The sequence below is a fragment of the Sciurus carolinensis genome, chromosome 17 (assembly GCF_902686445.1).
Source record: "Sciurus carolinensis chromosome 17, mSciCar1.2, whole genome shotgun sequence".
In the NCBI taxonomy this organism is placed as follows: domain Eukaryota; kingdom Metazoa; phylum Chordata; class Mammalia; order Rodentia; family Sciuridae; genus Sciurus; species Sciurus carolinensis.
Genome location: NC_062229.1, coordinates 49,809,688 through 49,836,468, shown reverse-complemented (window position 1 = coordinate 49,836,468; position 26,781 = coordinate 49,809,688). Strand labels below are relative to the sequence as shown.

Genomic DNA, 26,781 nt, shown 5'->3' with positions numbered 1-26,781 from the left:
GTATCTTATCCATGACATCTGTTCCAACATTCTGTGCAGAATAGTGGCTCGAATATTAACTAACTAAATGTGATTTGACTTGTATTAAGTGTTTAATTCTGTTGAACACATGTGTGAGAGATGTGAACTTTGTGGAATTTTTTGAAAATAACTTTTTTTCTTTTTTCAGAAAAAAAGACCTGATTCATTTGAGTCACTGTTAATTCCTTGCAACTCCATGGGCTTATGAAATATGATTATTTCTAGTATAATATGCCTTTAGGTTGCTCTGTTTGAGTCCAGTAAGGGATATATTTGCTTGTACTTAAAAAGTTGAAGAGTCTTGTCTATTAGGGATTTTTCAGGGTGGGTGGGACAAAGAATAAGCAAGGTTTAGTGGGTTCCAGTTGCCTTCAACTTAAAGATCTTTAGAAGCTTGTAAAGATTGTCTTTTGGTTTCACAGTTATTGTGTAACACCCACACAGCCCTTGTGTTACCTCCAGTGCCTATTTTAGAGTCCCTTGGTCTTTGTTTCTCATGTTTACAGTTATTGTAAGTATTTAAGGTCATTAGTCATAAGAAGAATAGCTAATTTGTGTTGAGCTCAAAAGACATTTGCATAAGATTTTACTTTTGATAAATAATTGCTATTCTGCTTACTGAATTTTAGTCTTGCAAAGGAATGTATAGGTCACCCAAGTGCTGCAAGAAAGGATTATTTTAGAAGTATATCTAACTTTGAAACACAAATTTATATTCTTATTTGATAAAACTCTATTTAAGGAATTAAATGGAAATAAGGAATCAGACATCCACCCAAAATCACATGCTAAAAAAGCACACCACGTTTGGGCAGGTTCAGACTCCTGGCCGTGTGATGGAGTTTTTATGTATGCCAGTGTTAAGGAAAAGAAGGAATGGGGCAGGAGAGGCAGCAGGTAAGTGAAGACCTCCAGACAGGCTATGCCAGGAACCTGCAGGCCCCAGGAGACAGATGCCCTGGAGGCCCCTAGAGGGAACAGTGGAGACAGCTTAGTGATGGACAGCCAGGGCAGCCTGTGTGGTCCATTCTTCTCAGGAATGCAGCTGGTGCACAGAGGAGTAGGGGTAAAAGGGAAATATTAATAAGAAACCCATGGTCCAGAGGAACTTTGGATTATGTAGAAGGAAATGAGAGGGAAGGGGGTAATGAAAACTGGTGGAATGAGACAGACATGTGTGTACATGTATGATTACACATGTGTGTACATGTATGATTACACAAATGGTATGAATCTACATCGTGCACAACCATAGAAATGAAAAAATGTACCCCGTTTGTGTACAATGAATCAAATGCAGTCCATAAAAAATTAAAAGATAAATAAATAAAAAAAGAAAAAAAAAGATGTTCAACATCATAAAAAAAAAATAAAGAAACCCATGTTCCTAGTAATATGAAGGATCCAGTGAATAAGAATACGTTAAAACGTGAGACATATTGAGAATGGAAGAAGTGGGGTGGACAGGAATGAAGTACAGTAATGGAACACTTGACCTTAGGAAGGGGAAGGACCCCTCGTCTTCTGAAATAATAATAAAGCTGTAACATTTAGAGAAATTCTAAGACAGAAAGGAGCATTTTCCATTGGGGAGGCAGACAAGGAAATAGTCCCATAGAATGCCAGCTTTGGGGTAAGGGTGCAAAAGAGGGGATTCAGGACAGGGGCAAGAATATGGAAGCATTTGTTAAGAGTCAGAGGTGAGGCTGAACACAGTGGTGCATGCTTGTAATCACAGCAACTCAGGAGGCTTAGGCAGGAGGATCTCAAGTTCAAAGCCAGCCTCAGTAACTTAGCAAGGCCCTTTTTTTAAGAGGGTCTCTAAAAAAAATATGAAAAGGGGCTGGGAATGTGACTCAGTGGGTTCCACCTCTGATAAGCCCACCGCCCAAGAAAATGTCAGAGGTGAGCAGTGCCAGTCAAAGGAACTAATTAAATATTGCATCCTCTGGGAGTGATGTGGGCTGAGAGGGTCTGGGCCACTGTGTGTAAGAAGGATGAATAAGTAATAAATAACACAACTATCCAAGAATGACTGTGTGTAATCACCCAGATAAACACACACACACATACACACACACACACACACTATTCTCAAGTAGGTAACTGTTAAGGAACACATGCAGAGGAGCCAAACAGGAACCTGCAGAGGATGAGGGATCATAAAAGTTCATTTTTAAAAGACATAATCAATAATAAAATTTGCCAAATTTTTTCAGGAAAAAAAATCTTTATAATACATATCTTATTTTCTTTTTCAATGACCAAAAGCATAACCTCTTTGAAGTGTAATTTTTTTCTCATCACTCAATTGATTTGCTTCCTGAAGGACAGAAAGACCACCTGGAAGGAAACTTAAGCCACTTTGCTTCAGTGAGCTGGGCATTTTTATCAGGTGATTTTTGAATGGAAAGTAAATTGTTCTCTAGAGAATAGAAAGAAAGCAATGACATACTTCCTACTAAAGAATTAACAGGAGTTTAATTTCCACTCCCTTCTAAAACCTCATTACAATGACAAGGTGTTTTTTTTGTTTTGTTTTGTTTTGTTTTAAGACCCAAATCCATAAGGACAAAGACAATGCAGTAACAAAACTCTGGAAGCTGGAAACAGCTGAGCAAATGATAATTGATTGAATAAGTGATAATTGGCTGAGCTGCTGACTCAGGAAACTGGCTGTGATGGGGAGGTGTTGGGGGAACTAAAAATCCACCGGCTCAGAACAGGGTGGTGCCAGGTACTTCTGGAAATTGGGGTAAGGTAGGAATAATAAGACAGCGATCTGAAAGTTGGATTAGGAAGCAGTTAGACCCATGTGTCCTGACACTGGTGAAAATTAAAAAGAGCAAAATTCTCAGTCTTCAAGTGGGGAACTTAATGCTTGGAAAAGATCTAATTTAATCTAAACACATTGCTTACAAATAGAGGCATAAACACTAAAGAGGAAAATGAAATCAGTTAAAGGGATGGAATGCAGCTGCCTCTGGGGAGGGGGAGTTCATGACCAGTATTTGGCTCTTTAAACCGTGCACATGCGTAATTCTGATCAAAATGAAAACCAAAGTTTGAACAAAAAAGGAGGAAGGAATCCAGGGACCGAAGCTGCCACAGGGATGGAGGTTCCTGGAAATGCTCTCCACACCCACAAGGGCTGGAGACTGTGACCTGCAGAGGGTTCGAGGGCACAGCCAGAGCAGCGCAGTGTGTGCTTGTGCGGTAGGTGAGAGCCGGGCCCTTTTCTCGCAGGGGAATTAGTTCTGCTGTTTCTGGATGACTGTGACCAGGGAGGATCAAGCTTCAGATGAAATAAAACACATCCCTCAACCTCCGTGAACACAGCTGAAAGCTCTGAGGGACTCTCTCCCAGGGCCTTGGTTGCATCATTTCCAAGTGGGACAAAGGATAATTTTCTGGATAATGGACGTTTTAATTACGTTTTATGATAGATCCTATATACTCCTGCTTTCTTAAGTTTGGTTTGCCAAAAATTATTTGAAGTTTTGTGTTAATGATATAGGGTCATCTTGAGACACATCCGCGGTGAGGCTGTGGCTCAGTGTGGTGCTTCCCCCAGGGGCCTTTGAGTTCCGAGGCCCACTTGCTGTGCCTGTTTACGTCCAGTCCCTGTGTTAATAGTTTAGTCCCATCTCCTTTTCTTCCACTCTTACTTCCTATTGCTGATCAGTACTGTATTTCCAACTGTCTATTGTACACAGCTCCTTTTCTTCCTATTTGCTGCTTTTAGTCTGCTGAGCAGTTGACATCTCCCCCATGACCAGGCTTCTTGATTGATTTGTCTTACCTAAAAGCAGGTGAGGGCTCAACACAGTCCTAGGTGGGGAGAGTGAGCAGAATGTCAGGCCAGACCTACTTGATCTGGGTTTGGATACTCAGACCTACCTCTCTCTCTCTCTCTCTCTCTCTCTCTCTCTGTTGTTTTTTTTCTTTTTTCTTTTTTTTGCAACCCCCTCAGATCTCAGAGTGCTCTTAGGACCTGAGGTTACTGGGTAAGTAACCTACCACCATCACCACTTGGTTCACTGACATCACTATCCAGCCCAGCACAGTAAACAAAATCATCTGTGAGATTCATTCTGAAAGTACTTCACAAGAGTTCAGTTTGAAAAGATTTGCAAAAGAAAACCCAGGAGACTTGTAACTTCTGTTTTAGTTTATGTCAGAGTGTTTCTCAGCTGTTATACAGAAATAAAAGCTTCTTTCCTGGGAAGCCAGGGACCCAGGTTTCTCTGTCTTCTCTGCTGTGTGTTGTTGTGTGACTTAGGTTGATCACTTGACCCCTCTCTGCGTCATTTTTCACCTTCTAAGTGGCATATGATTTTCTGATGACCTACAGGTTCTAAAGTACAGAGACCTAAGGTCAGTGGCATAAGCAGTGATTTTGTAAAGGCTTGATTACAGTTACTTTAAAAGACTAGAAAGGGGCTGGGGCTGTAGATCAGCGGTAGAGCACCTTCCTAACATACTGAGGCCCTGGGCAGGGGGCATTTGGACAGGTCATCACATACAGCATCACAGAACACATTCACTGCAGCCCATTAGTGTGAACTTTGAGGGAAGAGTTCCAAGCTTGGAATGTAAAGAGTGAGCCCTCTGAAGGTGAGATTCCAGGAACCCACATCAGACTCCCAGGGCCCCCTGGGGAACCTAGTAGGTGTCCTCAGGTCTAAAACAAGGCAAAGGATCTCACAATGTCTCTCCTCCTAAAGACTGCATGTTGACCCACCAGCTCCTCTCCTAGGCACTCACTAATTAACTAACTAGTAATTAGTGAAGCCATGGGAAATCAAGAGGTAGCAAGATCATCAGTGACCTCTGTCTTCCCTCAAAAGCGACCTTCATTGCTAATAAGGAAGCACAGAGGAAATTATCTTAGTAAAGGTGACAGACATTCATCTGGGGCAAAAAGATGGTCTCTAGAAACCCTGTCTCACCACACCCTGTCTTCTGTACCCATCCCAATACTGCTTTAAGAATTCCCTTCAAGCCAGGCACAATGACACACACTTGTAATCCCAGCTACCTTGGGAGGCTGAGACAGGAGGATCACAAGTTTGAGGCCAGCCTGGGCAACTTCACAAGACCCTGTCTCGAGAGTTGGGGATATAACTCAGTGGTGAGAGCACTTGCCTAGCATGTGCAAGGCCCAGAATTCCATCCCTAGTAGCACAAACAAACAAAAAGATACCAAATCAATTTTCATACTCAGAGTATTTTTTTCTGAGTGTGGTCAGAATGTCCTAGTGATGTTTATTTAAAATGGAATTTCTTTGCATTATCCTCCCCCCTCTCCCCAAATATTGAATCTTTGGGGATGAAGCTCCAGAATTTGCATTGAAATAAGCATGTTTAGGTTTTAAAAACTTTTTCCAGGGTAGAGCAGGCCCCCTTCCTGCTGCATGCTTTGACCCTGCATCTCTTTCCTGTGCCCTCAAAGGGACCAAGTTGACTATTCATACCCAGACAGCTGCTGGCTGTGTGTTTGGAGTGACAGCCAAGTTATCTTTCTGGAACAGCAAGCTTCTTCTTTGTAACACAGCTTTGACCAGTGAAATTTCCCCTATGCTACAAAGGAAGGTGAGGGGAGCTGGGGGGGACACTTGACCTTCCTGGGGTACCTGTTCTATGATCACATCCCAAACCTGTGCTCTTGTCACATCTTCATTCCTTCTTCCTTTGTAAACCCACAGTCTCTGAAAGTACCCTTTTCATTTAAATAGCAGCCCTCAGGATTGTTTCAGTAGATGCTCTGCTGGGGAGGATCAGAAGTGATCCTGTCTATGTAGGCTGTTTTCAACTCTAGACTTGCATTAAAAAACTACCTTTTTGGTTACTTTTCTTTCTATTATGATTCCCTATTACAGCTGAGAAGAGCCATGATTCAAGTAAAGTCCACAGACAAATGAATCACCTTTTTCATACAAATACTAGAGAGTTTAGAAGGCTTGAAACATATAAAACCTGATAGATATCCTCAAATATTGAAAATAAAAGAGCCTAGATGATCTCAAAGAACTTTTCAGCTCTCAAATGCTGTAGTCAAATCCTATAATGTAATATAAAAACATAGGGGATTATAAAAGGGAATATATTAGGGGGGATCAAGTAAAAGGGGAAAAAAAAGCATTCTAAGGATGTTTTAACAATACTTAGAGATAGACTTTCTTAAAACAAGGAATTTAAAATAGTTTTAACTTGTATAAGTCATTATACTTCTCATTATGGGGCAATGCCATGTCAATAACATGTTAACACAGTAAGGAAGTAGCACACTCATGCATTTGTGGAAGGTGTTCCCTGACAAGGGTTGTATTAATTACTCATCCAAGATTTAAAAAAAAGGTGAAAGATCTCTGCTATCTTGGAACATGAAAGGAGTGAGTGACACAGATAACAGGTGTAAATGAAGCATGAAGGAAGGAGCTCTCCCAAAGGTTTTGTGGGTGGGGAGGTGACCTTGAGCTAGGGGCTTGAGGGAATGCAGCGTTCATGTATATTAAGCAGAAAGATGGGGTATTTTAGGTAAACAAAGCTTAGAAGTCTTCATCATGAAGATTGCTGTCAGTACACATGAAATATATTGTTCTGGCCAAAAGGAAGTATTTGATGAGAAATTGTAGAAACTAGGATTGGGCCTAATGATTCAAGCCTTCTAATTCAAGGCTAAAGCATTTGTGGTTGATTTTCTAGTTCAACATTTCCCAAAATTTAATTCAAGGAACACTTGTCATCCTCATGGGCAAAGGATTTCATCATCAAATATCATAACACAATTTACACCCTTTAGAGGTTCTCAGTGCACACTGGCATGCTAGATATCCTCCAGTTTAGCTCAGCATGTTCCAAACTTATTTCATTATAAAGCCCTTGCTTTGAGTTCTTTCTGTCAACATCTTAAGCACTTCAGGAAACTATTTTAGGCAGTGGGACCGCGAAATCATTAAGGACCCGCTCAGGGACTCTGATCAACTTGTTTTCTTCCTGTGTGTTCTGTGTTCCACTTCTACTCCTATGGAGAGAATGTGAAGGCCTGAAATGTCGGCATAGGAAGAAGTTGGTTGTGAGGTCTGTTTTCGGTGTGGCCTGCATGAGATCACAGTAGGGTGGTCATGCAGAAACATCTGGTGCATGGTCAGAGGACCTGAAGTGAAACTTGGGATGGAGATCAAGCCAACAGGTAGAACTGTCATGCAAACAGAAGCACAGCTTGAGGGGTGGAAGGAAGAAAGGGTAGGTTGGAGATACAGAAAGCCCTGGGACCCGAATGAGACTGATTCAGAACCAAATGTCTTCTCCCTCAAAACCTAAAATCATCCCAACATACCTAATGCCTTACCCTGCTGTACTTTGTCTTTTTCTGTAGCAATCATTATTTTTTTAACATATACATAATTAACCTATGTTCATTGATTATCATCTGTCTTTTTCCAACCAGAACCCAACCCTTGAGGGCAGGGAATCAGTTTATAACATCCAAACACCAAGAACAGAGACTGGCACCTAGCTGGCACTCAGAAAATATGTGTTGAGCTGAGCTCAACGCAGGATACTACTGTTACCTGTTCATGCATCTAGTCAACGGACATTGGTTGGGTTCTTACTCTCAGTTGGATCAGAAGATGGGATGCCAAAGAGGATATGGGGCCTGCTTTCAGTGAACTGCAGGTGGAGTGTTGGAGAGAGGCGTGTGTAAGAAATTCTTGCTACCAGTTTGCAAGTGGAGTAGTGCATGCCCCTTCTCCACAGCCCAGGCCACACTGAGAAGGAGGGGTGCTCTGTTTGGGAGTGGGTAGTTAAACCAAAGTCAGGGCTGGACTGGAGTTGAGAAGGTGGTTTGTCTAAGAGCCAAGGCAGGTGGGCTTAGGCTCCAGCTAGAGTAAAGATCATGTGCCTGGCAGTAAGGCCCATGGTAGCAGCAGCATGGGCCACATGGGGCATCATGTGGCAAGGACAGGAGCAGCAAACGAGGCTGGAGATTTGGGCCAGGGACTTTAACAGAACATCAGACTGGCAAACTGGTATGTTAGACTGAAGGTAAAGAATTCTGTATGGCCCAAACCAAGATTCTGATGGTCATGCTAACAGGATTTATTGATGGGTTGAATGTGGGTTAGGGGGAGAGAAAGAAGGGAGTAGTAGGACTGGAGATTGTTTGTGCCATCCTGGAGGGATGGAGGTCCTGTTTACAGAGATGGGAAAGAGGATGGCACAAATTTGAGAGGGAAGAGCAAGGGTTTGTTTTTGACAAGTTAGATGTCTTGTTAGCGTCCAAGTTTAACTTTATGGGGCTAGGTTGATGCTGGAGGTTTAACTTTGGAAGTCATAGAAGTCATAGCTCCAGGGTGCTCTTTCAAGCTGGGAGATTGAGTTCATCTCCCAGATAGAGGATATGGAGCCCCCTAGGGTTTAGATGCTGGGGAGATGCAGAAGAACTTGCACAGGTGGTTGAGGTGTGGTGGACAGAGAGGCAGGAGGAGACTCCGATCTTTTATGGGTGGAGTGAATGAGGTATTGCGAGGAGATACCTCTTTTCTCTGTCAGATTCAAACTGCATGAGAGACTTCGGCATACTCAACTCATGATGGCTCAGTGAGAATATAGGGGAAACTAATAACTGTCACTTGGGGGTACATGTAAATTGGGTCCATGACTCATAAAGGCCATATGGCAGTAATTATCAGAATTACAAATTATATATACTTCAGCAATTCCATTTTTCAGAGTTTTTTCTACAGAACTTGGGGAAGAACACATGTACAGTTTTCTTTGTTAATACTGAGAACAACCTAAATGATCAACAGGGGGACCCTGATTAAATACATTATATGCTATTGCTTTACAAGGGAATATTATGCTACCATAACAAAGAATAAAGAAGTATATGTATGTGTACATGTGTTTACACACCCTGCACATATATACATATATAAGGAAGACCTCATATACCCATATAGGTAAAAGTATAAACACATGAATTTCAAAAGTAGGGCAAAACATTGTGTATTACTTGTTAGTATCTATTTTAAAAGGTGGGAGGGGAGAATAGCTGTGTGCTGTGAGCACATCATTCTCTGGAAGAATACCTCGGAAGCAGTGACGGTGGTTGTCTGACAAGAGGGGAGCTAGGGGCCTGGGAAATGGGAAAGAATTCCCCATATATCAGTTTATACTTTTTTAACTTGTTGAACCATATGAGTATATTATCTGTTGAAAATTCAAATAAGAAGAGGTGTAAAAAAGAAAGAAAATAGTGGCCTGGGTGCAGTGAAGAGGGTCTTGTGTGTTGTGACTATGGGAGAAGGGAAGAGCTGATTTAAAAGGTGATCCAGACAAAAATACTCTAGGCATACAAAAAACAAAAATCTGTTTATCTGTTTGCAGTGCTAGGGATTTGTGCATGCTAGACAAGTGCTCTACCAAAAACAAAAACAAAAACAAAACTACTGTGTGTGTGATTGAAGAGGACCTTTGTATTTCTGGGTGAAATGAAATGAGGACGGTCTTGCTAACACAGTTCCTCCTGGCATCTCGCTCACCCAAATCACAAGGTCATGGGTTGAGACTGGCATGGCAGGTCCCACGAAGGACCAAGAGTGATGCGGCTTCAGCTCACCTAGATTTACCCAGATGGAAATGCTGGCAGGGAAGAAATACCCTCCTTCATGTAATTCATTCACAAATTGTACTGCTGTGGGCTTGGCATCACACAGATCTTGTCATCCATCTGGGCTCCAGGGATATATTTAAAAGACCTGGTTTATCTATCCTGTTTCTTGTGGAATGGGATTTAACAGTTCAAAATCCATCTTAAAAATAATTTGGCGTTTCTTAATGCCAAGATTATTTGGCAAGAAGGCCAAGAAAAAGACACTACCAGCTGGAACTGTTTGAACAGCAACTAGGCATGTCCATATCTCCCCAAGTGCAAGGGTGAAACACCCCCATGTCTGTAGTGCACCCTCACTCCAGACCCCTGGAGTCTGGGGCAGAGTGGACAGATATTTAAACAGGTACTATGTGAGAATTGGAAAAAAAAAGTGATCAGATATCCATATTTTGTTCTCAGGGGTGGTATGATAGATAGATAAGATACTTTGTGTAGACCATGTTAGATCAGTCCTTTTAATACTGTATGAATTGACCTCTTGAATGAGGTCCCAAGTAAGCTTATATCATGTGGAATTCTATCTTCCAGGAAATATCCCACCACACCAAATTTAGGGAATTTGAAATAAATTAAAATTATAAATATCTAATTATTCTATAAATCTAAAAGATTTACCTCTTGCCTTCAATTTCCATTTTTCAGCATACACATAAATCTCTTTCAACTGGTTATTTATAATAAAGGAGCTTTTTAGGAGAGCAACGTAAATTTCCAGTTTAAAAGCTAATCATTATCCCCATTTAAGTTTAGTATGTCTCTGTCAAGACTTTTTTTAATTACTTTTGCTTCTTAAAAAGTTTAACCATGTGCTACACGATATATTTTAGGTTCATATCATTTAGATTGGTTAAAAAAAAAAAAAAACTCAACCAGAATGTTTGAAAGGTCATCTGCTTTACGTCTGGAAAGGAAGCGTGGCATTCATTTCAGTTGGAAGAGCAGGCGACACCATAGTTCTGTCTTGGCTCCGCCTCTCGTTTAAAGCATAATCTGCTTCTTCGTATCTTTTTTATTTCATGTATCATACTTTTTATTCTTAGATCTGATTAGTTTTCATCTAAGTTTGTTATCTGTGATGGGAAGCAGAGCACTTAATAGACCTGGAAATTTCTCTTCCGTCCATTCTAGGATTGTTATAGGCAGTTGCACTAATGTTCTGGGTTAATTTAATTATATCATCTTGAAGATTTTGCACTCATCTATTAATTTTCATAAAACATACTTTATCACCATTACATTCTTTTTTTTTTGTGGTGCTGGGGATTGAACCCAGGGCCTTGTGCTTGCAAGGCAAGCACTCTTACCGACTGAGCTATCTCCCTAGCCCACATTACATTTTTGACATTAAGTTTTAGGCTCTTTGAAACCCTTCAGATATTTAAATTATAAAGTACTTTGAAATAATAGCTAGGAAATTATGTGGAACAAACATCGTCATGTTAAAAATTCAGGCCTTTTAGATTTTTAAAGAAATAACAGGGAAAGAAGTGAAGAAAGTGAACTTTCTAAAAATGTTTCTTTACATAAAAATCCAATCACATACCTTCCAGTGGCCATACCAGTTCTTAAAGTTTAACACTGTAGGTCTAAATCAAAAGTTAAATGATTGGTGCCACAACCACCATAGGTCCAGGCCTAACTTTGTTCTTCCTCACATGGTCAGTATCTTCCATTCCCTTGAGACCAGAACTGAACTGAACTCTCATAGACATCACCTGATCTTGGGTTTTCTATTGTCCTTTCTCTGCTTGTTGACAACCTACTATTTAGTTCCTTGGTTCTCAAGTTATTTACCACTAAGGAATTTGAGCAAGTTTTCTCCTTGGTTAACATTCTAGAAGAAAAATACCTTCTGCTTTTCCTTAGGATCAGAAACTTGGGGTCTTGGAGTCAGAGCAATCTAATTGTAGATTCTTTGGCACAAAACAACCAAGGCTCAAAAGAGCCACACCCCAGGCCCAGCCAGGTCTGTGTGTGAGACACTGACCGTTGGCTGATTTCTAAGCAATAACTCATATTTTGTGTGCTTCACTGGACTCATGTAATATGTTCACAACCTTCAAACTTTGATACTTTTAGACACAATATGTATTTTGGCTGTTAAATAATACAGCACATTGCAATTGTGTCATACTTATCAATGGACTAATTACCTAGTTAGTGTTGGTTTTCAACTGAGTCTTAGTAACACTTAAACCAAGATTTCAATTTCTTTGCCCAAATTAACTGTTACCTCCTGTCTTACTTGAGCACCATGGTTGAAGAATCAGGGAATCCAAGTTCTTTCCCCTCTGTCTTTAACAGGTGCCCCCAGATGTTACATTTTACCTTGAAGAAAACATGGACAAGACCAAGCCTTGTTTAAGACTTTTATAATGCCATTTTGTTCAAATCAAACTAGTATATGGGACATAGGCTAAGAAAAAATATGATTATTTTGATAAACAATTAGCTGCAAGGTAATGTGAACAACTATACATGACTGAAATATACAGATTTATGACCAAAATGTGCTGGCATAGTATTTGGAAGAAGCTGGAAACAAACAGGGAGATAGATCTTGTTCCTGAGAGGATACCCTATGTCTCATTCTCTCATCATTATTGGCCTGGTTTCTATTTCTGAACCTGAAGATTGCTTTCACAGTGGGAATTCTTATCAGAGTCACTGTGCAGCAGCAGCAGCAGCAGCATCCGCGTGATCCAGGCTGCCTGTTATTTTCCCCATGTCGGCCTGGTAGCTTTCCACAATTCGGTCAGGCTCTGCTTGGGCCATGTAAGCTAAGAGCCACATTCTATAAGGACATTAGGACTCTTTGGGCTTAAACCCATATTTTAGAAACTTCTAAATATTGATTTTGCAGATGATCATCACAAAAGTAATTTTCTTAGGATCAATAAAATTCAGTTATTTTCAGCGTAATGTAGGTTTTTCTTAGCTGTGATTCATCCATAAAAATTACTTATGCTTTAGAACTGGAAAGCTCTCTGTTTCAACTTCTAATACTGCAGATGAAGAAGCAGAGGTCCCATGGAAAGCCTTGTTGTGAGGCAGTAGGACCCCGCATAAGGACAGCCCTCAAAGGTGTCTGTTAACTTCTGACTTGCTGAGGAGGAACTGGTTTGGGTAGTGCTGCATCTTCCCATTCTTTTAGGAACTGTAAGGCTCCTCTTGGCAGGCATCATTAAGAGCCTGCTTGTGAGGGCTGCTGCTGAGTACTGCATCCATGTGAATCAGCAGTCCCCTTCCCTAGTGGCAGGACTGTCACTCTAAAATATATGCTGATAAAAGACCCACTGATAATGGGCAAACCTGGAACATGCAGAACAGTCAGATATTTACTAGGTGTAAATGCAAAGGAGTAATTTCATGCCAGGGGTTCCTAGTGTAGTTAATAAGAAGGAAGGAGGTAGAACTACCTTCTGTAGGCTGACCAGAGGGGCCAGGTTGTGTTTCTGAACAGAGTAACACAAGGCTGTGGCATCAGGGCCAGAGTACCCGTGGTTGTGACTAAGCTGTGCCAGTTGCCCCAGGGCCTGCGTCCCCAGCTCTGGCAGCTTGTCTGTTGAGGACAGGAGCTAAGCAGAGCCTTCCCTAATCACAGCTCAGCATGCTTACTACTTCACAGAAGACACCAAGGCTAGCAAAGGCAAGCACAGGGAGTGACAAAGGACTCCGTCTCACTCGTTATGTAACTTTCCAATATAGTCAGTTTTGCAGTAGGTGTAAAGGACATTCAGCTCTATCACAGAGGCATTTATTATTATCATTTGTGAAGCACAGGATGCAGGTTTTTCAGCAATGTAAACTTGTCTAATTTATTACTTCTTGATTCTAAGATGAAGTTATTTTTAATGACCCATTATTTGTAATTTATCATGTAGAGTTTTACATTGTACTATAGGATCTTTATAATCTTCCATACATAGCATGTTTCCTAGTACAAAAATTCCAATTTGGTATTACACCTACAGAGTTTATTTTGGCATGGAATTATAAAAACCAAGTGATTGTTATGTAGTTCCATGTCATCATTTGAATGCCGTAGGTATCTTTTCTGATGCCTCTAAACTCAGCCATTATGTTACAGAACAAAATTTTAAAGATTATTTTTATGCTGATAATATAAGCACTAGTTCCCATTCCCAGTTTGCTACCTGTGCTTCTAGAATCTGTAATGATTTCACAAGGTGTTTGTTATATTTAAGTAAAGGGTTTGAATGGAACTCAGCACAGTATATAATCAAATGACCTGCACATAGTGTGTGATCAGTAAATGCTAGTGGCCTACCAATTAGTGCTATTACTTCAGGAATCAAGAATTGCTCTCATCATCCAAAATGATGAGATCTTTTGTATCAATATTATGAATGACTACTAATTACAGAAACAGAAGTATTCTGAAAACTCACATGGCAAAGAAATTTCAACTAGTAGTTTAGTTTTACCTCTTGAAGTAAACATTCCTCCTTAAGCTTCATGTTAGGGTCTTTTTAGATAAAAGCAAAACAAGTAAACAGAACAAAATCTTGTGCAAGATAATTTGGAAATGAATATCTATATGTAAGCTGGAAAGTCATTAGAAAGAAAGCAGTAGTGTCCTCTCTCCCTCCTTCCTTCTAGCCTTCTTCCCACTTGCCTTCCTCCCTCCCTTCTGTAGGGCAGGCTGTGGTGACCAGCTCAGGATTCCCACATCTTCAGCCTTGCCACTCTGATCCTGGTACGTCGCTGCTGTTTCACCCGGTGTGCCGTTCATCCTTATCATCTTCTAGTATCTCCGTCCCCTCCCCTCACTCTCTGTAAGCTTCCCTCAGAGTGGTCCCTAGGCTTCTTGCTAGGAAACCTCCAGGAGTACTTGTCAAACTTGTCTAGGCCAGGGCCCTCCTCACACCTGAACCAGAATCCCCAAGAGGCGAGAACCTGCATTTTCAATGTGCACTGAGGTTTGAGGTTTGAGATGCACTATGGCGTCTCCGGGACCTCCCTGTGAAGCCTGTCCCCATCACCCTCTGGCAGCTCCCCCGCCACATCGCCACCAGTGCAGCCACACGCTGTATAAATTCTCTGGCTCACTGTAGCAGCTTCCCCTCTGCTTATTCATCTGCAGTCACAGATTCACACCTGCCCCCGGCCCACCCAGGGTTCTTCCCAGCACTGGATAACCCCACCCTGATCCCCATACCTCTTCTCCTTGTAATTAAAGGACAGGGAATTTTGTAGCAAAACCACTGGGCTTCTTTGGAGGTAGGTTGTGTAACTTAGCTCTTAAGCTTTTTACTTCATCTGATTTTTGCCAGTTACTTTAAGAGTTACTCCACTTTTTAGACAGAATAATGTGATTTGCAGGAGGAGAAGAAATTCTGCTTTTAAACTTCTTAATAAGATAAGGACTTTTGTTGGGTTGATTCTTTGCTGTAAATAATTTGGAACACAGGGAGGAGGTTACTGAACTCCAACCCAGACAAGTTCTTTCTATTTACTATTGATATAAAGACCCCAGAAGACCTCCTGTGACATATTAGAGTAGATTTTCTGATAATTTAGTACCAAGATGTCATGTAATTTTCATCTTAGTTGTATTATTGATTCCTCTTGTTACATATATGGACTGATTTGGTTCAAATAAAAACCTCCCTCTCTACCCTGTGTTCCCAAAGAACTGGGCTAGCACTGTCTAATAGCCCTTACACCATTCCACCTCACTGCACAATTATTTTACACCATAATCATATCATGAGCTCCTATTAAGGGCTGAGATGCCTTTGTCTAGAAATAATGTTTGGTGGTTGGAAAACCTGGGGCGCTGGACTCAGACAAACCAAAATTGAAACCCTTCTTCACCATTTCCTTGGAAAGTTCTGTAGGCTGTCTCCATATTCCTTACACAGTACATGTGAGTGCCTGGCCAGTTGCCCCTGTGCTTTTCTTGGTTGTGTGTCCTTGGCCCTTGCACTGAACTTTGCATGCCACAGTTGACAGAGAAAGGTAAGATCCTGCTCTACAGGTCAAGGTGAGAGACCGTTTCTTTCCTTAAGAAATAAAATCAATATATGCTTCCAATCAGTGGAATGGCTAAACCCAAGCCAGTAGATTTACAAAGATCAACCTCTAAGATAATAATAAGGATGTGTTAGCCAGAAAATCAAATAATGAAATAAGTAACAGTGGAACCCATGGTCTTAGTCAATGTTTAAAATTCTGGGTTTTGTATAAAATAATTTTTCCAGTATTCAATTCATCACTTTTTCATGCACCCTTTAATTTTGAATTTTGTTTCAGTGCTGAGAATGAACCCAGGTCCTTATGCTAGCTAGGCAAGCTCTCTATCACCGAGCTACACCCCTGACCCAATTATTAAAAGAACTTTTTTAATAATAGTCTTTGTACTTCCCTGTGAAAATTTATTGGACTACAGATATCTTAAGAGGGGTAAAGTAAGGGGGAATTGTCTCATCTCTTTAATGGATATGTAAAAATGAGCTTTTTAAATATCAGGAACATATGCAGATACACTCATTTTATATATGTTTCCACATTTCTTCCTTATGAATGTCCTTTTTAAAAAAATCATTTTAATGGTGTTCAAGTCCTCATCCTTCTCAAAGCAACCTGTCCTTCTACTGCTTCTGGCCCCTGTTCTTTCTGTCTTGTGAATATTCTTAAAGCCGCTTTCTTAAAATCTAGGGTACACAAGTGTCTGAGCTCAGCATTCTCTTCTTCCACTGTTCTATGCTTATATCTGTAGGTTCTTATGTGCTACTTGGAATTAAGCCCAGTGTAGCAGTTACTGGGCTGCTCATTACCTTACGGGTAAGGAGATGGTATGTAAGATAACATAAGCTGTCAGCCCCCGGCAGTGAGGCTTCCAACCACGTACCTGGTGGTTGAACGAAACTCTGCTATCATTCTGTTGAACCTGTGTGCTAGTTTTAGAATGTGCCACAAGGAAGCATCATGAATGGCCTACATCTGGACAGGTACTCATAGTCTGTGTTCCTATGTTAATGTCATATACATGTCCCTTCCCAATTTCTTTTCCTCTGTGCCTCTGTGCCATACCGTCCCTTGAGTTTTGTTCCTTCTTGTGGACAGAGAGCTATACTCCTGCCTCTTCTCTCCTGTCTTTTCCCTTTCCTGAATGCAGTCACGGACTCCATCCTCTGTCTCAGTGATGCCTTTGAGATCATGGTGCCAGCTGATTGACAGAAGTATAAACATTATGAGTATCAAGGATCATATTTGGAAACTCAGATCTCTTGCAGAACAGTATTAAAATTTAACAAAAGAGCCAGCACATTGGTGCCTTATCTTTAGGGTCCCAACTGATGGGTGAGTCACCACAGTCCAGTCTAGGGAGCCTCCCACATGTGAAGAGGGGGACTGGGAGAGAGTGGGAGTGTGTGGTTCAATGCTCTAGCAAAAGCCATGAGTTTTAGAACAAGATTGCTGCTTATTCGTGGTTGTCGTTTCATTTTCGTTTTTTGTTTTTCTTCAGTCTAGTAACCCTAGCATATCCAGTGAAAGGAAGAACTAGACATAGGGGATGCAGCCCACCATCTGAGCTGGGTCACCTGCATTGGGGTGGAGGAGGGTAGTTAATCAGGTTGGGGTGTTCTCAGGTACCATCATTAGCCAAAGAGGAGTTGGAGAGAAGGAGAGCCATCTGTGTGCTGGTTCCCTAGACAGTGGAGTGAACTTTACTCATTTGTGTTCTTTTTTGGAACCAGTGAGGTTCTCATGCCTTATTAGCATGACAGGGAATTGGACCATCGTTCCTTTCGGGTAGAGAAGAAAATAGAGAAGAAAAAATATTTGACAGCTTATTATATTTATCATATGTGTGTTGACTTTTGCTTGATGTTTAAAGATGCTAAGGAATACATTGGCTATCAATCACCACATAGAGTTGCTTTGAAATGGAATTAGAAACAGGAATGTCTAAGCAAAGAGTTAAGGATCAAAAGAACACACAAAATTCCTTGTAAAAATCCCTAACAGTTCCACATTACATAATAGCAAAAGATTTGGAACAACTCTGCATCCATTGGTAGGAGACTGGCTACCTAAACACTGGCTCATGTACACAGTGGAGTCTCTAGAGCTGTAGAAAAAGAATGAGCCAGGGCTCTCCACACTGACACGAGTCATCTCCATCATTCAGTAACATGAGAAAAAAAGCCAAAATGCAGAACAGTGTACACAGCGTGCTGCTTTGTGAAAGAAAGGGAGGATTCTGAATATGTGTACACATTTACTTACATGTGCACAGAGAGAAACAGTACCAGGGGAAGTTAAATTTAAAATATACAAGAAGAGGAGGGATGGAGGTAGAGACCAGGAAGAAAGCAGGCCTTATCTGAATACATCTTGATGTTTAGTTCAGCTGTGGAATCATGTCAGGTTTTGACTTAATTCTAAAAAAAATTACAACAAAAAAAAAACTCACGCATGTGTACACACATAAGATCTAATTGAACCTGTGTGCACTTTGTTAGTGACATGACCACATTGACTGAAGAATTATTCCAACTGACCTTAGAACACAGTAATTTTAGTGTGCATTCTCATTAAAATATACTCTAAGGGCACACATAGAAAAATGCTGAGAGTTTTAAGTATCTCTAGCAGTCTTACCATTAGTAGTTGCATTGGTATAGTTAGGAATTAAGGTTTTTTCCACGTAAGAGAAAAAAGCATAATATTTTAAAAGTTATTTTAAAACCCTGAATTAAATTTTAAGTATTAGTAAGATCTTTCCCATAAAAACATGCATGTGTCCTAGATCTGTCTAGTGAAAAGATCTTAGAAAATAATAAAAACTCAGTTAACATTGAACACCCTGACTGTGGAGGGGAAAGTGCCTTCTCTCTCTCTCTCTCCACCCCACCCCCCGCCTCTTCATATGCATCATGCATATAATTTCCTTGTGGAAATAGCTAACTCCAGGCCTGAGATGAGAAATGTATTCTAGATGGGAGAGTCTGGACTTTCTTGTGCCAGAAAGCAAGGAAGGTATCAAACATTAATTGGTCATTTCAATAGGGTGTGGGAACTAGTTTGAAGGGTTTCTATTGGCCAAGGATGGGATCAACTCTAAGGGAATATGCAAAAAGTCTGAGTGTTAATGACTACAAGTAAAAGGACCATTATACTACCACCCCCTGCTTCATTGCAGTGAGAATCCTCTTAGATTATTTTAAAGGACACCGAGGAGTATTCATTTGGTTAGGTAAATCCTGGCAAAGTTTCATAATATAAATGCAAAGTTTGAAGTTCACATCCTTCTCCAGAGCCTGTCCCCTTTACAACAGGCTTGGTATCTGAGCTCATGTTGACCCTCCCTCTGATGGGAAGTTCTTGACTCTGCATTCTTTGCACCCCCAGTAACCAGCCTTACGTCCTCAACAGAGTTCAAATCTTCCCTCTCATATTTCAGAGGCCTAGGTTCCAGTCCCTGCTCCTCTTCATGCTCCCTGGGCAGCCTTCCTCTCAGAAGCCGAGTCTCTCTTCTCTAAAATACAGAACTGAGGGACGATCACTGACCTCTCAGATACCTCCCACCTTATTGGGACCATGAACTTCCAGTGTTTCCTCCCTATTCTTACATTCTTACGAGGGCATGTTTATGAAATTCCATTAGCGATCGGAATTGTTTTAGCTCTACCTAGAAAAATGAATAATGCTGGATGGGGAAGTAATATACTTTGTCTTTTTTATTTCTTTCAGCCATGGAATTCCATGAACATTTGCACAGCATAGGCACCAAGGAGGGTCTGAAGGAACGAAAACTACAGAAAGCAGTGGAGAGCTTTACCTGGAATATCACCATCTTAAAGGTATCTTCAGAGTTGTTTCTGAGGCTATGGTGCTGTGGTCATTCTCTGCTTGCATCTCTCTCTCAGGATAATATTTCCTGCATTGTGCGTTATCAGCCTTTGAGGCTATAGCACAGCCACAGAAATCACAGTGGGAACTCTGCCCTCTGCAGAGTCTGGCACAGTGGCTTGTCACTGGGACCCAGAAGGAGCACATAGGACTTCCACAATGGGCACACTGTGGATTCTGTTAGAGAGACAAAGGCTTAATTTTATCCTGGAAGCATTTTTTTTGGGGGGGGGGGTGGTGGTGGTGCTGGGGATTGAACCCAGGGCCTGGTACATTCTAGGCAAGAACGCTACCAACTGAGCTATATCCCCAGCCCAAACATCATAAGGTTCATAAATACCCATTGGTATATGTGATGTAGAAAATATTGGTACAGAGGATTGAATGGAAAAATTAAAGATTCTAGTGACTCAAATGTCATTTCATCAAAAAAGTGTATTCAAAGCCCTAATGTTAATATGAACCCAGAAAAAAATAGAGGATTGTGTGGAGTATAATCCAAGGAAATGCATAAAAGAATTGCCATTTGAAAAAAGTTTTCTTTTAAAGATAAAGTGTGTATGCTTATATCTAGCTCAGCCTGATGCTTTTAAAAATTGACTTGGGTTAATTTTGTTATAAAAATAGCATATTTTTTATTGTAAACAAATGGGATTCATGTTGTTTCTCTGTTTGTACATGGAGTAAAGGCGTACCATTTGTGTAATCATAAATTTACATAGGATAATGTTGTTTGATTCATTCTGTTATTTTTTTCCCTGCCCCCCCACTCCTCCCACCCCTCTTTTCCCTCTATACAGTCCTTCCTTCCTCCATTCTTGCCCCCCTCCCTAACCCTAAACCTAACCCTAACACTAACCCTTCCCACCCGCCCCCCCATTATGTGTCATCATCAGTGAGATCATTTGTCCTTTGGTTTTTTGAGATTGGCTTATCTCACCTAGCATGATATTCTCCAATTTCATCCATATTTTGTTATAGATAATGTCGAAAGAGCAAAAAGCAAAGGTGCACATAATCCCACCATCCACAGGCAATTAGTGTGGGTTTTCTGCTATACATTCTTCCAGGACTTTTTTTTTCTGTGCTATATATAATGTGACATGATTTTTTAAATAACATAGTATATGTACCTTCAAACATTTTTTAGTTTTTATCCCAGTGGTTCTTACTGTTCTTCCCAGTGTTTGGGGCCATGAATAATAATAACAGCATAGTTATTTCATCCTGGATCTTGGACAACTAACTGTAAAATTGCTCTCTACTATTCACCCTCCAAACTTTATGCTCATTTTTTGAGACAATAAAGACATTATCATAGCTCCCTCTTTTATTTTCCTCACCACCCCTCCAGTTAAAAGATCCATCCCTGCCACTGACGACAGTTTTCTGATTTTACTCAGTAAAAGGTCTGTCTTCCAAAGCTAGCTAGCTTGCATTTTCCCATGTTAAACCCCTACTCATTTTTATAATTAAAATCATTTTCTTGACTTCTTCAAGCACTTCCCTTCCTACACATGTACTTTTTAGATATACATGTATCGAGATCTTCTGCTTAGACCTTAACTCCAATGGTTTGCAGTTCTGTAAACAGCAGAAACAAGAATTTACAATGAAAAAGGATTTGGCGTTACAACTCGCTGACTCACCCTCTTTCAGGGGTGGAGAGTATACCACACATTTCCTGCAAACCTCGGGAAAAAATAGCACAGCGCTTTAAAGCCCTGTGGTAGGAACAAATGCTCATTTTCCTTCTATTTTATGTAGGCAAATCGAGGCCTAGGACCAACTTTCCTTGCTCCTCAAGTGTGGTCTGGGAACCAGCAGCCTGAGGCCCCTTGGGAACTTGCCAGCGTAGCAGCAAAGGGAAAACTTCTCTTCACCCTCTGAAGGCTGACTGGAATGAACAGATGATAGATCCACAGGAGGAAAGGTGTATGCATTCCCTTCCTGTGCCCAGGACAGTCATGGGAGTGTGGTTACCCATTAACCCAGGGAGGTCCAGATGCTTACCCACTCTTCTTCAAGAGGAGAAAGGGGAAGGAGTGGGACAATTTCAAGGGGTACTAAATAATTTTAGGTGAATGAATGGCCCAATGCTTAGACAAGTGTTAATAAATAATTCTCTTTGAGAATTAAATGAACCTAAGAGATGGATAGAAGCTGGTTCCAAAATCTTTCCAGCATGTTTATATTCTTTAATCTTTCGTACTGCAGATATGAGTTTAGTTCTTGAAAACTCAGAGAAGGGACCAAAGATAATTGTTTCATTCACTGGATGGTCTGTCTTTAGGCAGATGTGGGAATATCAGAGTAAAACTTCTTCCAGCATTTGCTGCTAAGGGCCTTTAATTTAAAATAATCAGCATACCCTATTTTGGGGTGAAATGCCCTGCACTCCTTCATCAGAAATGCAGAATCAAAGGCCCCACCCCAGGCCTGCTGAATCATAGTTTGCATTTTTACAGGATCCCTAAATATTTCTTAGGCACGTTAAAGTTTGAGAAACACTGGGTTAAGAGGCACTGAAAACGAGAGGCTGGTGCACATACTAATGAAAACCAGCCAGCATAAAAGCAAAGTACCATATTTTTTTTTATTCATTGTACACAAATGGGGTACATCATTTCATTTCCATGGTTGTACACAATGTAGATTCATACCATTCATGTAATTATACATGTACATAGGGTAATGATGTCTGTCTCATTCCACCATTTTTCATACCCCCCCTCATTTCCTTCTACATAATCTAAAGTTCCTCCATTCTTCTCTCACTCCCCACACCTCCCACCCCCATTATATATCATTCTCCACTTATCAGGGAAAACTTTTGGCCTTTGGTTTTTTGGGATTGGCTTATTTCACTTAGCATGATATTCTCCAATTTCATCCATTTATTTGCAAATGCCATAATATTATTCTTCTTTATGACTGAATAATATTCCATTATATATATATATATATCACAGTTTCTTTCTCCATTCATCTGTTGAAGGGCTTCTCCTCAGTTTATACCCAAAGGTATCATATTTTAAAACCAAACAGCTACACCAAATAAAGCTATGTTCTTTTGAATTATGTCTAGAAGAGAAAATTAACACCTCAGACCTGTGTTCATATGGGGGAAATGTACAGAATCCAGTAATGGGGCTTTTAAATTTTTCCAGGACAGTGTTTGCTACAGGTGGTGTTTGAGCACGGTAAAACCTAAGCAAGGAATGGAGAAGAATTGGAGAGATCTGTATGTCCTTTCTGTATGAGGGAATGGCTTTTCCCATCTCTGGTTCTAAAGTTCAAACTCTCTTTAGAAGAATGAGTGCTCATGGGGTCTGATGCATGAGTTTGGTCTGAGTTGAACTTTCAGCATTTTCCTTGCAGGAGGGAATAGAATGCCCTGAGTTCCTCCCTCCATTTTTCTTTGCAGTAAACTTGGAGAGGTGACAGCCCTCTGGGGCTACCAAGTGGTGCCTCCTGGTGGTACAGAGGCTTAGGCAGGGTTTTAGTTAACTCCAGATATGGAAGAAGAGGAGAACAGGAAGACATGCTGAGGGAGCTCTGGCACAGTGAGGCCAGGGCATGGGCATTACCTGGGGTGCTGAAAAATGCACTCTCCTGAGCCCCACCCCACACCTACTGAACCTGCATATCCAGGAGTGGAACCCAGGACTCCTTGCCTCACAAATTCCTCAGGGGATTCTGAGGCACATTAAAAAAAAAAGAGTACCATTACTATAGAATCTTTCCTTATTCATCACCCCATTCATTGGAAGCAGAAAGGAGGAAGAGTGACTGTGTTAGTCAGCTTTTTGTTACTGTGACAAAATACCTGAGAGAACTAGCAGAAGCAAGGTTCATTTTGGCTCATGGTTTTCAAAGGTTTCAGTCCATGCTCAGTTGACCCCATAGGTTTTCATGTGAGGCAAGGAAGAATATCATGGTGGAAGAACATGGTAGAGGAAAACTGCTCACCTCAGGGCAACCAGGAAGCAGGAAGCGGGTGGGTGGCGGGGGTAACATAGAGTCACCAAGGGCACACTCCCAAGGACCTACTCCCTTCCACTAGGTCTTACCTCCTACAGTTTCCAGTGCCTTTCGGTAGTCCATTTAGCTATGAATCCATCAGTGGATTAATCCATTGATGAGTTTAGTCCCTTGTGATCTAATCACTTCCCCAAGGCCCCGCCTCTGAATATTGTCACATTGGGAATCAAGCCTTCAACACATGAGCTTTTGGGGGGCATTCCAGATCTAAGTCATTCAGTGACCAACCACCTCAAGATGGTGGGCTTTCAGTCCTAGACATTCCAGGAACTTTTTCACATGCATATGTGTGCATGGATGGGCGTGTGTACGGAGATGCTTGAGTATGACCGAGTTCGAGTCGTACCGTTTTTCACATGTTGACATCTTTGAAATTGGTATGTATCTCATGGTCCATGACATCTTCGCATTGTGTCACAGTTACAGTGGTAACGATGTTTCTTTCTTGATGGTGCATAAAATACTGTACATGTCACAAGCATCTCAGATATGATGAAATAAGGTAGGTCAGTGGGTAAACTTCTACTACCACTGCTCTTAGTTTTTTAAAAATATTTCATCTTACTATAATTTAACAGAAGAAAAGGAAGCCATTAAGAGGTTAAATGAATTTTGACTCTGAAAGATATTTATTTCCTAGGAGATCCCTCTGAGCCACTTTCCTGCAGCCAAAGGGAAAGGCCAGGGCATGAACTCAGCCAGGCCTTTGACACGCTTCTTCCAACACTTAGGCCCAGTTTCTTTTTTCTCAGAGCTTCTAAAATGTCCTGTTCCAGGGTTTTTGCTATATGACAAGGGAGAATGTAACCCATCCCCACAGACTTCCAATTGCTTGTTTGACCCAGCATCATTCATTTTTAAATCTTTGCAAAACCTCATTAAGATATAATTTACATAAAATTAAATTTTCCAATTGTAAATATATGATTCAATTATGTATGATATATATGGTAATGCAGCCTCTACCACAACCATGATAGAGCATTTCTGTCACCTCCCAAAGTTTCTTTGTGCCTCTCTGTAATAAAATCCTCTTTGTTGGTTACCACTGATCTTATTTCTCTCTTTATATTTGCCCCTGTTCCAGAGTGTCATACAAATAGAATTACAGAGTGTGCAGTCTTTAGAGCATAACTTCTTTCATTTAGCATAGTGCTCTTTAGATTCATCCACATTGTTTATGTTTCAACAATCCATTCCTTTGTATTGCTGAAGAGTATTATATTTTCATGACTGCAACACACTTTGTTTATACATGAATCAGTTAATGGACATTTTGGGTTGTTTCCAGTTTTTAACTTTTATGAATAAAGCTGCAGTGAACATTCACATACAAGTTTTTGTATGGACAAATATTCTTATTCTTTTTGAGTAAATACCTATGAGTGGAATTGCTGGATCATTTGGTATATATGTATGTATGGAATGTATGTCAGACTTCATAAGAAACTGCCAAACTACTTTACAACAAAACAAAACAAAAAACAAAGTCACTTCCTGTTTGCATTCCCTTCAGCAGTGTTTTGAGAGTGTTTTGAGAGTTCCAATTGCTTAGAACATCCTTGTTGACATTTGGAATAATTGGCTTAGCCATGCTAGCTAGTGTATGGAGGTTGAACATCTGTGTATATCTTTGTGTTTTAAAAAAATTATGATGGGTCTTGATGTGGTTTTCTTTATGTTTCTTCTTGAAAGTTTGTTAAAATTCTTGGATATGTGGATTTATAACTTTCAATAAATTCAGAAATTTTCAGCAATTATTTCTTCCTTCTATAACTTCAGCTATACATATATACCACTTGGCATTGTCCCATGAGACACAGATGCTTGATTCATTTGTTTTTAAGGTGTTTTCTGTGTTTGAAAAGTTGTTGGTAGTTTTTACTGTGTCTTCAAGTAATTAATATTGCTGTCTTTTCTATTATCTAATATGCCATTAATCCTATCCCATGTATTTTATATCAGATTTCCTGCATCTCTCCTCTTTAAGTTCATCAGATCCTCTGCCTTCTTGAGCATGTGTACTATACTTATGATAGGTGTCTTAGAGCTACCTCCTCTCCCCTACTCTGAGCTTCAAACTCCTGAACTGCAGACTCTGTTCTCTGAGTCTGCGGGGCTGCTGGGCTCTGGGCTCTGGGCTATGCCCTTCTATACCTGGAAACCACACAATGTGTGCACGACATTCTTTTGAGAGGTTTTGTTTGTTTGTTTGTTTGTTGTTTTTTAGTACTAAAGATTAAACTCAGGGACACTTAACCACTGAGCCACATCTCCAGCCCTTTTTATATTTTATTTAGAGACAGGATTTTGCTAAGTTGCTTAGGGCCTTACTAAGTTGGTGAGGCTGGCTTTGAACTTGGAACCCTCCTGCCTCAGCCCCCTGAGCCACTGGGATCACAGGTGTGAGCCATCGCACCTGGCGTGGGCGATGCTCTTGGTGCCCCTCTCTCAGACATCACTCTTGTGCTCTCTGAAAGCCACTGTGTCCTGTATTCATCCTGTTTTTAATTGTCAGCCCCGTTCCTAACTTCTCCAGTGTCCCTTTCTTCCTGCCATCTGCCCATCATGTCTTCTGCTACTCCAATAAACAGAAGAAGAAAAGAGAAGGTTGCTTACTCTGTCTAGTTTGGTTGAGTGTTAGGTAGAATTTTCTGGACTTTTGTGACTTGCCAGCATAGCTACTGTGAATTTTAGAAGTGTATTAAATTTTCTTAGTTTGGTTGCTGCTTGTGGTTTTTTCACCTGGGTTTGTTTTTGCCCGTTTTGCTGTTTGAGCTCATTTCACTGGGGATGTGGAATGGGAACAGTGTGTTTTCATCCTGCCAGCATCCTCAGAGCTCCTCTACTTTTATTTTCCATTTGCTAAAATGCTCACTCTACTGGTGGTGGAATTCACCCGGCCCATTCACTGCCATTCCTAAGATGCTAGGATCCCATGGAAGAGTGCGGTTTTCACAGTCCTGCTTGGTTACCAGGAGCAAAAACTCAGTAGGCTAACTCACGGGGGAGGGGCATGAGATGGCAGCTTACACAGCCCACGAGGGGCAGGGTCTTCTAGGAATTCTGAGGCCAGAAACTACAGTCAGGCTTCCTGCAGTTAGAAAGCCATCGGAACCCCATGGCTCCAGAAGAGCTGTGTCTCT

At 40.8% G+C, this 26,781-nt stretch overlaps 1 protein-coding gene across 4 annotated transcripts in view; it reads left to right on the top strand.

Annotated features, from left to right (window-relative positions):
* Plcl2 (phospholipase C like 2) overlaps positions 1-26,781 on the top strand; it is a 180,381-nt gene that overhangs the window by 141,563 nt on the left and 12,037 nt on the right. For all 4 annotated transcript variants that reach the window (XM_047531662.1, XM_047531661.1, XM_047531663.1 and 1 more), the window contains exon 6: positions 19,433-19,542. In XM_047531662.1, coding sequence (XP_047387618.1) covers positions 19,433-19,542 — 110 coding nt within the window. The remainder of the gene's footprint in view (positions 1-19,432; positions 19,543-26,781) is intronic.